The sequence below is a fragment of the Cardiocondyla obscurior genome, linkage group LG16 (assembly GCF_019399895.1).
Source record: "Cardiocondyla obscurior isolate alpha-2009 linkage group LG16, Cobs3.1, whole genome shotgun sequence".
Classification (NCBI taxonomy): Eukaryota; Metazoa; Arthropoda; class Insecta; order Hymenoptera; family Formicidae; genus Cardiocondyla; species Cardiocondyla obscurior.
Window position 1 is genome coordinate 3,120,039 of NC_091879.1, and position 14,566 is coordinate 3,134,604.

Here is a 14,566-nt window from a genome sequence, read left to right on the forward strand (position 1 = left end):
GCATGCGAAATCGTTGTCTTGAAATTTTTTAAAGAGACTGCGAACGAAACTGCTCGGAGAGACCGTCGGAATATCTACGGCGTTACATTTATATTTGTAAAATTAAATTGTGATTTTTTTTTCACGGGTATTTGTGAAAATTCCGACGATCTCCTTTGTGTTCCTTTTGTATTATTACCGTGACGGAAAACGACAAAGACGATTTAAAGATGAGCGCAGAAAATCTAGGCTTTTAGGTGAAAACGTGGTGTAGAATTTCAGCTACTTCCTGCTGATAGATCGCATTTCTTTGTAGACCCGATGAAAAACGTAGGGATTATATCGAAAGGAGTTTCATGGCTAAAGATACCGTCAGATTTTATCCTTTAATCCCGATTCACGAAAAATTTAATCATCTATGTCAAACATGTTTTCCTTTATAAAATGTGCGCGGTTTCTGCCTCAACTACTATATATATATAATAAAAAAGCAATTGTATAATCGTAGAATTAAATGAATAATTTATTCTTGGATTTTCTGACAACAGGAACGAAAGAAATCGACGGTTCGTCGATCCGGAATGAATACTGTCCCATCGCCGGTCTCTATCACTTCAAATACAGCATCAACAATAACTCCGCAATTTCCTTAGAATGCAACACGTTTTCATCAGAGTTCAATAATTGTCCGGATGGATCAATCTTGCATCTAAAGTTTAAACGATGTAACTTTGACATGCACGGTGAGTTTTTCTTTTATATATTTTTTTTGTAAAATTGATTAATTTATAAATTAGAGCTTAATAAATAAAATATGTGTCTATTCGTTTTCAAGAAATCTCGTATTTATCTTTCAGCAGATCTCACGTACAATTGCCTGGGCAGTTGGCCTGGACCGAATAATTCTAGATATATTGCGCTTTGGAACAACGGCGCCAACGACGACAGGCCTCAATATAGATGCGGGGTACGTTACGTAATAAACTATTCTTTACAAAATCGCCATAATATAATGTCACTACTTAGTACAATACGAATTTTATTTCTACCATACATGTGCCTTGCACGTAAGATTTTTTAAAACAGTTTGGCGATAAGTGAAACGTAATTTTCAGCTATATCACACTGATAACAAAAGAGGGAAGACCTACCTATCATTCAGCAGCGATTCCAGCTGCACGCAGAATTTAGATAATTCGACCCACGGATATGAGACTCTGATCATGAGCAAGAGTTTGAATCAGAAAAAAGTGCCGGAATACGTGAAAACTCATCTTGCTACGTGAGTATGCCGGATTTTTGCGATCGTTAATTTATCATCGAGCAACTTTATTTTTTAAAGCTAAAAGAATTTTTATATTGATATGTGTAATACTTATACTGAATCAATATATTTCTTATTGCTAGATTCCCGAAGTGGGCGCAAGGGTTGTGGGAGGAGTCCCTGATTGTCAATGGAACTATGACTTTCACCGATCTCAATGGTTACAATAGTTACACCTTTATTGCAGTAGAATCGAACGAACAGACTGGCCGTTATATCGTTTACTCTAAAGATCAGTGGTGAGTCAATCCAATCGTGTAATACATTTTTATAAAATATACTTTAAGGGAAGAGTTAAAAAAAAATATGAGATCAAAGGAAAAATGTATTTTTACAATTTTGAAAATCAAATGAATAATTTATTCTAATTTTAGTGAGCAAGCCGCTTTCGTTTGCTTAATGATGAGGCAGCGCAGCGAAAATGTATTGGAATTTACGTTAGGTAATTATTTTTTAGATTAACTCTTTCATATAATTCTTTATTACGTAGTAATTTTATTCATATTAATAAGCATTCGCATTTTATCACGAATTTTAACGTAATTAAATATTTAAAGAATCGTAAAAAATGTAATGAATTTAATTTGATTTAATACGGTTTTTTTTTAAGATTGCATTTTATTTTTTACAAATTTCAAGTGTAATCAATAATAATATAAATAATATTACACACAGGAATGATCTTAAATCCAGTAGTTTATCAGAATGATTTGTGCGATGATCCTAATCTCGATAAACCGGTGTGGATGACTCAAGCACGTAAGTTGAAATACAAATTTTACAGTTCCTTTTAATTGCTTATGCATTTTCATAGACTTTTTTAAATTATTTATTTAATTTTATTTTATCGCGTCTAATTATGTAATGCATTTTTAAGGTATCGAACGTGTGGCGGAGTCGCCCTGTCCAATTACGGGCCAATACACGGGAATGATAACAGATCTGTCAGGAATGTGTGCTGAATTGAGCAGTAACTGCAACACTCGCGAAATAATGTATTTTAAAGTTAGTGATTGCGAATCCGGAGAACTATATGAAGGTAGTTGCATAAAATTATTTTTAAATAAAAAAATATTCTTTCTTTTTACAAAATACTTTTGCTTCATTAGAACGAACGTATCTATGCCTGGGACAATGGGAAGAGAAAGGCGTGATGTATACATATACTATGAGAAATGACACTGCTACGAACGAGTGCTTCGTAGGCTTAATCGTTAACGATGAGGAAATATATATTAAGGAAGCCGGTGATCATTGCATACGAAATATAGATCCCAAAAAACAGGGAATGCGTCTTTATAAAAAAGGTAAGAGCTCTTGCAAGTTAAATTTTTGTTGATTTAGAAATAACTATATTCTACTTTACGATAATGTTATTTAAGGACAATGCTACGGTAATTCTCCGAGTCCTGCGCCAACTCCAATAAGACCTATTCCTCACAATCCAATAATGAGGATTACAACTCCACGATCGAGATTATCAGGTAAGTTAAACGATTAAATAAATAAATTTACTGTTAGACAATGATACAATTGGATGACTATGATTCTTTGATTGTAGGAACTACTCGAGTATCAGGAAATACAGTTTCTTCGTCAGCTTTCTGCAAATCAACAACGTCCACGACTCTTATGCTTTTTGCTGCTGTGATTTTAGCGTTTCTGAAAACACTTTACCCACGTACGCTCGAATAATGACTATTTTTATGAATATAGTGAACTAGTTAACAAATAATATTTCAGTGATTGAACGCACAGAAATTTTTACAAAACGTTTTATAACTGTAGATATTTTTTTATTAATATTTTAACTGTACGTAATGTACGCAGACTAATATTTATTAACTGATTCCGTAGAGAGCAACATAAAAGTCACAAGTTCTGAGTCTCAATAACTATATTCAGACACTGCCGCGTAAGATATAATCATTCTCCTGTAACTTTTGCAAAAGCCCAAAGAATACATACATAAAAAATGCATATAATAAATAATATTTTACGTAACAAATAAAAATATCGAAACGCAACCTAGAAATATAAAACGGTAATTTTGTTAATTCTTTCAACTTTTTTTCATAATTTTTTGTGATAGTAAATTTAGTTTATCTCGAATATTGCAATGATAAAAATTGAACAATGACATTTTTTTTTATTACACAAAATTGTCAAATGCTTTAGAATAGTTAAAACAGTGATATTTATTGTATGCTAATGTAAGTAAAATGTCCGTACAGCAGAAAAGGCGCCATAATAAAAACCAAGTAGCTAGATATCGAAAGCTACATAAGTAATACATCAGACTGAAACAAGCCTGCATATTTTAATATATATGGTTCAATTTCTAGTTCCATCGTCTTTATTAGAAATAAACAGTAACAGATGTATATTCAATACGAGATGAAGCATTTTTACAAACAACGCATATCAGTAATATAGAAAAGGAAGCAACAAATTAAAAATTTATGTACAGACAACTGACAAAAATTGTATGTAATGACGATACAGCTCCTTCATGTGAAACTAGATATTAAGTTCCGATAATTTTGGTATTTCCAACTCGCGACTCGCGTAAAGAGAGTCAGTCTCACTGCACATATACTTCGCGCGTGACATTACCGTGTTGTAACGTTAATATTCAGAAAATATTTTGAAAACCATAATTCTAACTTGCTCACGTTTAGACTAACGCGAAAAGTGTGAAAATAGGTGTACATACATTTGTAAACTTGTCAATTATTTATTAGTGTATGATATTGCTAGTGTGGTAAATTTTTACACGTGTACACCGAAGAGCAGATATGACGTTTTTTGCGGCAACAGCGGCTAGCGTACCTAACCCTATGCAGCGGAGGCAGAGAATGAGAAAACGGGAGGAAATCAGTCATCGGCAATCCGGCCGGCGCGGTACATACATGCGGCACATGTGTAACTCGACGCACACGACTCTAAAGTCACGTTTGCTAGCTGCCGTCGGCGCAGCAAATGCCATATCTACTTTCCAGCGTACACAAATATAAAGAATATGTCATTGTAAAATTGGTTAATTGATTATTATGCATATTAGTAAATATTTTAATTATCAGCGATTTTGATAAAAATAAATAATTGTAGATAAGATTTTGTTTAGTTAATAATATACAGTAATTATGGACAATTTCCTAATTATTGACATATATAATAAGTTCAATTAAATTAAATTATACAAGCTGTATCTAGTTTACTAAATTATTGATTATTATGCACAATAAGCAATTAATTCAACAAATTTATAGTGACATATACATTTTGCAAGCACACATACATGCATTTTATACAATATATTTGATTTGTACAGAAAATTATAAGTAGTCATCTTGGTATGTTTAATCTAGTATCATGAAAAATTTAATTTCACGTCTTTGGTATATTTCTTGGCATTTAATTTATGTTCGATATACAACTAATAGCAAACAATCTTATTTTGTAATTCCGATTGAGGGTGTATAAAAAAAATCGAACAAGCAATAATGAGATATGTTAATTTAGAAAATCCAGATATCTAGAATAAGACTTAAGGATAAACTATAAGAAATTTTAAGAACGAGCGTAAATCGCTATATTCGAAGAATATACGACTCGAATATTATTAGAAGCCATACGTAAAAATATTAAAATATTTATGGGAAAATGTTCTGTTGTTATTAACAGCTTAATTTACAGGGAAAGTATTGAGTTTAATACGATTATGTAGCTAACGAAAATGATGGAACATGATGTAAATACATAAATATGATTGACAAAATATTTGACAGAAAATTTGATAAGTATTTGAAATTAAATGAAATATTTTCAAGATGTATGATTACCGTATTTTATAATATATAAACGAGAAGAATTTTGTATTTTTGCAAGATCCAATGTATTTGAAAAAAATAAATATTTATTATCTTTAAATGTGTTATTATATTGTATATTAATTTCATGCAACATTTTTTATGACTAGAACAAACCGTGCGCACGCTTAGTGTGCGCTATTTTTTGAAAAATTCTAATTCATACGCGTCATTATAATATAATAATTAATTGTCATCGGACGTGTTATTTGTTTAACACACCCGATTATACTAACTACGAAAAAATTATGCGACTTACCAATCTGCATGAGCTTCAGCGGAGTTTTAGAGTTCTGCCGGTGACTGTAACATAAAAAGGAAAATATTAATGTAGACATGCCAGTTAATTAATAAGATTAATAAAAAAATAAGTAAAGCAAGATCCAAAAAAGTACATTAGAAATAAATAATATCTGGCTATTTTAACTTATTTTATTTTTATTATGCCATAATTTATCTTATTTAACTTTATTTGATTTTATTTAAAAATGTCTGATTTATCGTTCTTCACCCCAGTCTGCCGCGGCTGGTCGCGGCGCCGGATCGTTCGAAATCGTCGGAAAAGTATCAAGATTCATTAGGAATATAGAAAGAGTAAGTTGGTGGCACGGTGAGAGCCGTTTCCCGCTCATTCCTAACTACGCCTTTTTTGTAATGGGAGCCTCTTATGCCCTGCCCACGCCCCCGTCTAAGCCCTGCCCCATTACGTGGTGTCATCTGTGATCGAACAGCGCGAAGTTCGAGTTGCATATTTCCCGACGGTAACAGAAATGATAAAACAGGTTACATATTACTGATGTCCGTGTCCGAGGAAGGACTTTCAGACCCTTCAATGCATGTCTGTGCATGCGCGTCTGGTTTGTATGTGTTAGATCACACACGACAAGATTCAATCTCCGACTCTCAGCTGTTTGTCCGCGACTTCGCATTCTCCGCAAAACGAACGTGAGCGATTCCAGCTGAAGAGGAAGGCCTGTGGTAGTGCGGATGGGTCGAAATCGTAGCAGGCGAATTTTCTACGCTGCAAGTGCAACGTCGTGTTTATTTTTAGTCCCGACTGCCGAGTGCGTGCCATGTCACGTCGTCGCATCGACAGGACTTTTGCTGCGTAACTACGCGCCGCGGAGCTCCTAAAAGCTCATTGAGGAAAAGAACTCGCGGAGCTTCGTTCGACATATTCTCTGTTGCTCGAGCTGCGAGTGGACCTAGTGGGGTAGCGACTGGTCAAGGTGGTGCCCGTTAAAAGCCTAAGTCAGCTGACAAGTTCACCGAGTGCCGAGGAAGACGCCAACCCAACCATGAGGAAGACGCGCGCCAGCATCTTCCGCGATATCTATTACCAACCATATGATGATTGCACGAGGCTCAAACTCTACTCCAGCAGCAAAGGTAACTCTTTTTTTTCTTTTGCTTCCTCTTTTTTCCCCTCTTCTTTCGTCTACTTGAGCACACATTCTCCCAAAATGTGATTTTGGGTAAAAAACTCCTGAGCCTACTCGCTTCTTTGTGTCTTGTATTGTCTATTTTTTTTAACACTGCTTTGTTTCTTGTCATTTTTTTTTTAATCTTAAATTAGAACTACATCATTTATTTCTTGTCATGCAGCTAGCTTACAACTGATGCAACGTATGTCATTGCTCAAAAGATTAAAGGTCCACAATGGTTGTGTCAATTCTATTTGCTGGAACAACAATGGAGAATTGATATTGTCTGGGAGTGATGATCAACATCTTGTTCTAACTAATGCACATAATTATGAGGTACATTTTTATTATATGCTTAATATGATTTTATTATCAGAAACATAGCATTGATAATTTGGTATGAGCTTAAGTGTATGTGTGCATTTGTATGTTGTATACATTTAAATTTAGCACCAAAAATATAACTATGCATCCAGTGCATGACACATTATTTATTGTCCACAAAAAAATAGCTGTATCATGTTTTTCTAATATAAATTTCTTTATAGATATGTATATTTTTATAAACTATATTCATGTAAAAAGTATTGAGTTTTTATATCTTCTAATCTCTCACTTAGATCTTTTTAGATCAGTTTCTAATTTTTTTTATTACTAATTATTAATTTTTATCATTAATTTATATGTGTAAAATATAAACTATGTGTTATATAAAGGAATATTCATTATTTATATCATTGAGCTGTATAAAAAGTATGCAAGAAAAGTTTAAACAAAATATTGAGACTTGATAATAAATCTTTGGAAAAATTAGTTTGGAAAGCTAATTTTAACCAAGGTCTAACATTGACATAATTAAAGATACTGAAATGTGTGCTTCGATGCCAAACTGGATGCTGGTGTACGTTCCTCAAATACATATGCACATAGTTAATTTTATCATTTGGTGTTGTCGTTTAGTTTTCCACTTACCTTGTTATGTGATTGTGGCGGAATATACGATATGTAGCATTTTTTAAATATTTTATTTGAACATTAAAGTGTGACATAAATTATTTTTATTTACGCGTACAAGACGTGTATAATAACAATGCTAATTTATTTTTTAAGCTTGTAACATATTTCCTTAGAATCTTAATTGTTTCGCAAATTTTATGTAGTAGAAAAATTTAATAACTATGTAAACTTATAAACTCTTTACTTTTACATATTTTATAGTTTTAATTATAATAATATTTTTACGTTATTCATTTATATAATTTTAAATAATTTTTTTTTTTATTTAAGGTATTAACGGACTATAAAACAAGCCACAGGGCAAATATTTTTAGTGCCAAATTTTTACCCAATAGCGGAGATCACCGTATTGTTTCTTGTAGCGGAGACGGAATTATTTTGTATACAGGTACAAAATTTGATAGATTATACATGCGATGAGACAAAAAAAATCTATCGCATTATCTTTTTTCATTTACTTATGTCGTGTTTGCAGATTTAATGAGAAGAACAGAAACGTTTCACAATCAATTCACTTGTCACACGGGCACTACTTACGAGATAGCGACAATACCTGGTGAACCGCATAGCTTTTTAAGCTGTGGAGAAGACGGAACTGTGAGATGGTTTGACCTTAGGGTGAAAGATAAATGTAGCGCTACGAGATGTAGAGAGGCAAGCGTTACTCATTGTTATTTTTACTTCCAAACGTATGCGTTACACATGTTTGGAATACATTTATTAAATTATGTTTTTAGGATGTGCTAATTCCGTGTCAAAGAGCCGTGACCGCTTTGTCTGTGAATCCTGTATTACCCCATCAAATAGCGATCGGTTGTTCCGACAGCACTGTAAGAACGTTCGATAGGAGAACTCTCGGTACACAGGCGACAGGTAATTTTTATAGGATATAATTACATTATATTTCGTGACATATGCAAATATATCTTGGTTTTTTACGTATACATATTTTCTAGGCTGGACAGATGCAGAAAACTCAGTAAGACCATTGTGCAGTTTTACTGTCCCAGAATTCGAAGGAAATTCTTACAGAATTACATCGTTAAGTTATAGCCCGGACGGTCAAGATGTCCTTGTCAGCTACAGCAGTGATCATCTCTATTTATTCAGTGTCAAAGTAACGAATTAATTATACATATAACCAAAATTATTTTCTTCTCATTTATATATTGCAATGTAGTTATCGTATTTCCATAAATGTATATTTAGGATCAAGGCAGTTTGCAATTACGAAAAGATGTGACAATGGGAAAAGGAAAAGGAAAAAAACATCCGTTAAGATCGCCTCAGCCAGTTCGTCGTTTAAGACTCCGTGGCGATTGGTCCGATACCGGGCCAGATGCGCGTCCAGAAAGAGAAGGAGGACGTCGCAGTGGTACAGGTAAATTATTAGTATTTTTATCTTACATTTTATTTTATTTATATTTTATGTGGAGAATTATAAAATATGATATGCCATTCATCAGAAATCGCTCAAGCAAGACCAGTATTACATACGTCCTTAATGCAAAGGATGACGGATGTGCTTAGCAGAATGTTGAACGATCCGGCCACACGTGCTGCTTTGAGTGGTGGAGGTGAAGATAGTTTGGAAGGCGTTATCGAACAACCAGAAAGTATTCAAAATGCCGAGAATAACTCTGAACTAAATGTAGAAAGGAATAACGATTCAATAGCTGAATTAAGCGCTGAGCAAAGCAATATGTCGGAAACGAGTGGTAATTAAAATTAATTACTTGACACTATATATTTTGGTGCTCGATTCTAAGGTATCGTTTCCAGGAAATACAAGTAGGGTCGAGAGTACAGATATGGATGAAACAATCAACATTGAAAGTCCCCAAATGAGTGAGATCGATCAACTTCAGGAATATAATCAATTAACGTCACCGAATACATCCGCGAGTATGAACAATCACGTTCCTATGGAAACTGAATCTAGTCAAAGCGATCAAACGCAAGTCACTTCTTTAATATCTACCAGTAGTCATGATAGAACTGAACATAATAATGTATGGACTCGAAACAAAAATGACAACGAAACCCCATGTGCAAGTATAAATAGCAAACAAGAGAATATGATGGAAAACCTTCAGGATCGATTAACAACGATGCGAGACGGTTTTCTTGAAAGGTAAGACTTTAATCTTTTCATTGAGATCTACCGAGCATATATTTTAACTAATAAAAGTTTCAAGTTATAAAAACGAATATATCTGTCTAATTTAACAGACACGGTAGTGAACCTGCTGTAAGTTTAACGTATTCTGACAAAAGCTCAACTAGTGCTACGATATCACTTGGGGTCGGTGACGAAATGACTCGCGATAGTTATCATCCAGGTGAGTTAAAATTTTTTTTTAAAATACATATATAAAATAATTTATTTTCTACCTCAATTTATTTAGAACCATCTGGAAGTAGCGATGGAATTCTTGATGCAGGCCCGAGTAATCGCAACCATAATCGTTACAATAATCAAAGTAAGTAATTAATAACTACTGTAAGCATTTTTTTTTAATTAATATTTCTTACATATGTAAATAATTTTTTTTTATTTGTGGCATTTTTTGCAGAAGCTAAAGAGGCTGTGTATATTGATAGCGATGACGAAGATATCCAATCAGGTGACAGGTCTGTTAAAATTACAATGATCATTTTATTCAAGTTACTCTTCTATAAATAATCATGATGATTTTTTTTTTCTTCCACGTATTATTTCTAGAATTGTTATTAATTATCTTAATTATAATATTTATTTTTAACAATAATTGATATTTGCAGGTTACTAAATCCAGTCGAGGAAATGGACGAAGCAATTGCCAATGCTCGTTCGTCACAAGGACACGAGGCGTTCGATGATGCATACCTAACAGAACTCTGCGTAAAACGAAAATACATGGGACATAGAAATGCCAGGTTTGATCTATTTTTAACTGGTAGTATCTTACCAAATTTTAAGTTGTTAACGAGAGCGTCGTATATGGTTTTAAACATACAATATGTTATGAAATTTACATATAAGTAACTTATATAAAAATTCTTTAGAGATTATTGGTATTTATTAGTAGTTTAGATTAACATGGTATTAAATAATTATGCCAAGAAGCTGGCGGGAGACAAAGAAATGTTTTTATGATGGTAATTACGTAGTTTCTAATCGACATAACCCCGCCAAATATACTTGGCAAGTTTTCTAGCTGTCACCTTGAATTACGATAACTTACTTTTAACTGAGTCCTCGTCTAATCAAAGTGTACCAACGTGTAAATGTCTGAAAGATCGGAAGCCAAATCATTGACCGAGTAGTTCCGAAAAAGCCTCCGAACGGACTGGGCGGACTGTGCAATATTAAAGCCGCCGAATTATCTCTGACTATTTGCCTTTCCTCCATTTTTGACTCTAGTTTCTTTAGGACCATGATCAAGGAAGCGAATTTCTGGGGCAACGATTTTGTCATGTCTGGTAGCGATTGCGGTCATGTATTTGTGTGGGAAAGAGACACGGCAAGATTGTGTATGTTACTGGAGGCAGATCAACATGTAGTCAATTGCTTGCAACCGCATCCTTACCTTCCAATGCTGGCTACTTCTGGTATTGATTACGATGTGAAATTGTGGGCGCCGATCAATGACGAGCCGAGTTTCGATGAAAAATTTGCGGAAGACGTAAGTCGTCTTTTATTTTTAATTAAATAGATATTTCAAAAACAAATTCCTTAACAATATATCCTTATAATTATAATATCCTCATAGAAAAATTAAGTGGACTTAAAACTCCACCTTTAATTTTCAGCTGAAAAAAAGAAATGCAGTCATGTTAGAAGAGACCAAAGACACGATTACTGTACCTGCGGTTTTTATGATCAGAATGCTGGCATGCCTCAATCAGATACGCAGAGGTAGTGAAAATTTATAATAGTATGCATTTCGCGATATTTATAATAATTCGCTAAATTAATAATATACTTAAGAGTAGGAAAAATCAATCCCAGACTTTTTCAGAATCTTCTATTGTTCTACGCAGATATTAAATTATGGTTGATACTAAATAATGTGAAGCTCTATCTGAGCTTTATCGTATTGCGCGTCTTTGTTCAATTTTCGTATTAAATATACGTTTAAAAAAACGTCGATCAATTGATTAAAATCATCTCTTCCTCTTTCTTTTTCCCCCCATATGCAAGCCAATATTTGATTGGTATTTTGTATTTCCAAATGTCTTGTGCATAAAATTATATTATATAGTTAATTTATTAATGAATAATGCTTTTATTATTAATACGTTATTACGTTTTGTACTTACTCGATTTTGTGCATAATACTGTTTAGTTTGGTTTTTCTTTTTCCATTTAAAACTTGATCAATTCCTAGCTGAAAAAAATATGCTTCTAAAATATACATATTTAAGAGATAATCGCGTTTATTGTTTATTCGTCTGTATGTGATACAATTACACAAATTATTTCGTAGGTCGAGGTCGCAACAGGAGACGCAGCAGCGACGAGGGTGGCGAATTACGAGGTGGCTGAGTTGTCTTCAACGGTACTGCAAGTAGTAACAATAAAAAAAAAAAAAAAAATACAAAAAGGAAAAATAAAATAAAATAATAATAATAAAATTAAAAAATGCGATTATGATAATGCTTTATTTACCGATTAAATCAGTAAACATTATCAATATACGTGGAAGGTCCTGGTCATGGACAGATATGAACAGATCTCGTGATATATATGTACGTAATGTTCAACAATATTTAAATGTATAGACGCATCTGAAAAACATCCAATGAAAGTGTCATGTTAATATATGTTCGCATATATGACACTTACAATAATGTACTAAACTGAAATGGATTGATCAGGTACTGAATTGCTCGAGTACCAAAGCTTTTATATATATATCTGTTTTTATATTTTATTTTTGGTCGTGTTATGTCAGATTATTTAACGAATTACATTCTTTTGGTTGGAAAAACTCTTTTCGACTTTTATATAAGCTTTACGTTTAATATTATCTACATGATAATCATAAAGTATGTAGTATCTATGAATATTTATGAGAGTTGTACGTTATTATTATGTGGCTTCGTATATTTTACAAAGAATTTGTTTTTCGATAATATAAGCAGTGGAAAATTAACATGCTAGTCGAAGGCATTGCAATAAAAAACATTTTGTCATTGTAGACAATTTTCAAGGTATGATTCATTATAGACATTACAGACGACGACGTCTCTGTGCTTATCGTCAATGAATACCTTTCATCGAAGATAAAGGCGCCGAAGAAAAATCTTGATTTGTGCAATCGGAATTTGTTGAGGTTTGAAACTTTTACGTCTCGTTTTCGTACGCATAAAAGAGAAACTTTAACTATTATTATTTATTTTAATTAGTACAATCTCTTATACGAATACTTTTTGTATGTTAAGACTAAAATAGTATTTCGTAGAATTTTGTAGACTTATATTTCATGCTCGAGAGGACGAATACATAATATGATAACAAATACTGAAATGTAGCTGAATGATCAAGAGAGACGTTTTATTTTTTCTGTTGTTACTGCAGGCACAAATATCTTGTAAATTGCACGATCAACTTTTCACATCCGTTCTGTATGTTGTTTACGATTTACATTTATCATCGAAATTCGAGGAGTAATGCGACGAACGAAGTGTCAGTAATACAATTTGATCCCGTAGAAAAGGACAATGTGATTCCAACGTTAATAGGACATGAAAAATTTTTGTCGTAAGGCGAATCGTAAACACGTGCCTTACAGGTTTTTATTATTTTTTTTTTTGAGTTAGAGCAATAAAAGTATCGATAATAGTAGTAATCGCATCTACTCGAGAGATAGGCAGATTTATGACAAAACGTCGAGAGGATCTTAAAAATCGATTATCGTCGACAATTGTATTACGACGCCGCGTCTCTCGCGTAGCGTCGTCGCTTGTGAAATTTTAGTACGATAGTCACATTGATAGGATATGACTAGCGATAACGTTTAAATGAGCAACGTACATGTAAGAATGAACATGTCTTTACAATTGCGTATTATCAAGAGGAGTTTGTTTATAATAAAAGTGTGAACGAACACGCAGTATAATAATGCAGCATCGTTATTCCCTTCGTTAATCCCATCAGCGTCAAGCCTTTTTGTCTGGGTGTTCAACGTCACGTGCAATAATTAAAACATTCGCACATATACACGCACCCACACATTCTCCCTCTCTCCCTCGCCTCCCTTTCATCTTCTCTTTCTCTTTTTTTCTGGCTTGCTCAGCGTCGTTAACGCAGAAAGTTACGTGATTGTTACATCGCACACGTGTATATACGATATAGTAATGTACAGTGCAATAAAATTATTTCTCTAACAACAACATGAAAGATTCGAATTGCTAAATCGATCTCGGGCGTGAATAAATTCTCCTCGTATTGTAAAATACTTTTTACTGCTACATCTTGAATCACTGAAGAAAGTAAGAGAGAGAGAAAGACAGAGAAAGATAGGAGAGAGGCATAAACCGAAAAAAAAAAAGAAACAACTGATAACAGTGATTAGATAAAACCACACGTTCAACGAGAAAAAAGTTTAATAACAAAATATGAAAATATACTGCATTTCTAGTAAAATTAATTGTATAGTAAAAATTAACATAATCGATTGTAATATAAACGCCAGAAATAATTAGTGTAGAATTGTAAATGTATCGAAACAATAGGCTATAGCACTTTGCAGTAGAAATGTACAAAACTGACCACACGTTTTACAGACTGTTATCTCGAATTATTATTGAGTCGCCTAATCAGATGATTAATAGTATTTATTGAGGGCTCAACAAAGCTATTCCATCAACGTCGGTCTTTCGTCTTCTTTAGATTAACTTTGCATTCATTGAAAGTTTACGACATGGCAAATGTATCTCATATATTATATAAGAATTTTTGT

The 14,566-nt window shown here is 33.2% G+C and overlaps 2 protein-coding genes across 4 annotated transcripts in view; both read left to right on the plus strand.

Annotated features, from left to right (window-relative positions):
- Positions 1-5,236, plus strand: part of LOC139108783 (uncharacterized) — a 45,951-nt gene extending 40,715 nt beyond the window's left edge. Inside the window, exons 4-13 of one of the 2 annotated variants that reach the window (XM_070667359.1) lie at positions 528-722; positions 837-946; positions 1,095-1,261; positions 1,387-1,542; positions 1,678-1,745; positions 1,979-2,062; positions 2,181-2,342; positions 2,413-2,610; positions 2,686-2,787; positions 2,865-5,236. In XM_070667359.1, the coding sequence (XP_070523460.1) occupies positions 528-722; positions 837-946; positions 1,095-1,261; positions 1,387-1,542; positions 1,678-1,745; positions 1,979-2,062; positions 2,181-2,342; positions 2,413-2,610; positions 2,686-2,787; positions 2,865-2,998 (1,376 nt within the window). In that variant the 3' untranslated portion in view covers positions 2,999-5,236. The remainder of the gene's footprint in view (positions 1-527; positions 723-836; positions 947-1,094; positions 1,262-1,386; positions 1,543-1,677; positions 1,746-1,978; positions 2,063-2,180; positions 2,343-2,412; positions 2,611-2,685; positions 2,788-2,864) is intronic. The other variant, XM_070667360.1, reaches the window with a different exon arrangement.
- Positions 5,237-5,965: 729 nt separating this feature from the next.
- Positions 5,966-13,338, plus strand: LOC139108779 (DDB1- and CUL4-associated factor 6). 2 transcript variants are annotated; one of them, XM_070667328.1, is made up of 16 exons: positions 5,966-6,564; positions 6,781-6,935; positions 7,887-8,004; positions 8,092-8,270; positions 8,354-8,489; positions 8,573-8,733; positions 8,826-8,997; positions 9,083-9,334; positions 9,399-9,750; positions 9,849-9,958; positions 10,025-10,099; positions 10,193-10,250; positions 10,401-10,535; positions 11,032-11,284; positions 11,412-11,517; positions 12,089-13,338. In XM_070667328.1, the coding sequence occupies exons 1-16, from the start codon at positions 6,474-6,476 to the stop codon at positions 12,145-12,147; spliced, it is 2,412 nt and encodes an 803-aa protein (XP_070523429.1). In that variant the 5' UTR covers positions 5,966-6,473; the 3' UTR covers positions 12,148-13,338. The 2 variants fall into 2 exon arrangements, with proteins under 2 accessions (XP_070523429.1, XP_070523430.1); XM_070667329.1 differs by lacking the exon at positions 6,781-6,935.
- Positions 13,339-14,566: the final 1,228 nt, after the last annotated feature.

Coding starts and splice junctions, on each gene's coding strand:
- LOC139108779 (XM_070667328.1), top strand. CDS start 6,474: ATGAGGAAGACGCGCGCCAGCATCTTCCGCGATATCTATTACCAACCA. Junction 6,565..6,780: donor ACTCTACTCCAGCAGCAAAG/GTAACTCTTTTT, acceptor CTTGTCATGCAG/CTAGCTTACAACTGATGCAA. Junction 9,959..10,024: donor TCGCGATAGTTATCATCCAG/GTGAGTTAAAAT, acceptor CAATTTATTTAG/AACCATCTGGAAGTAGCGAT.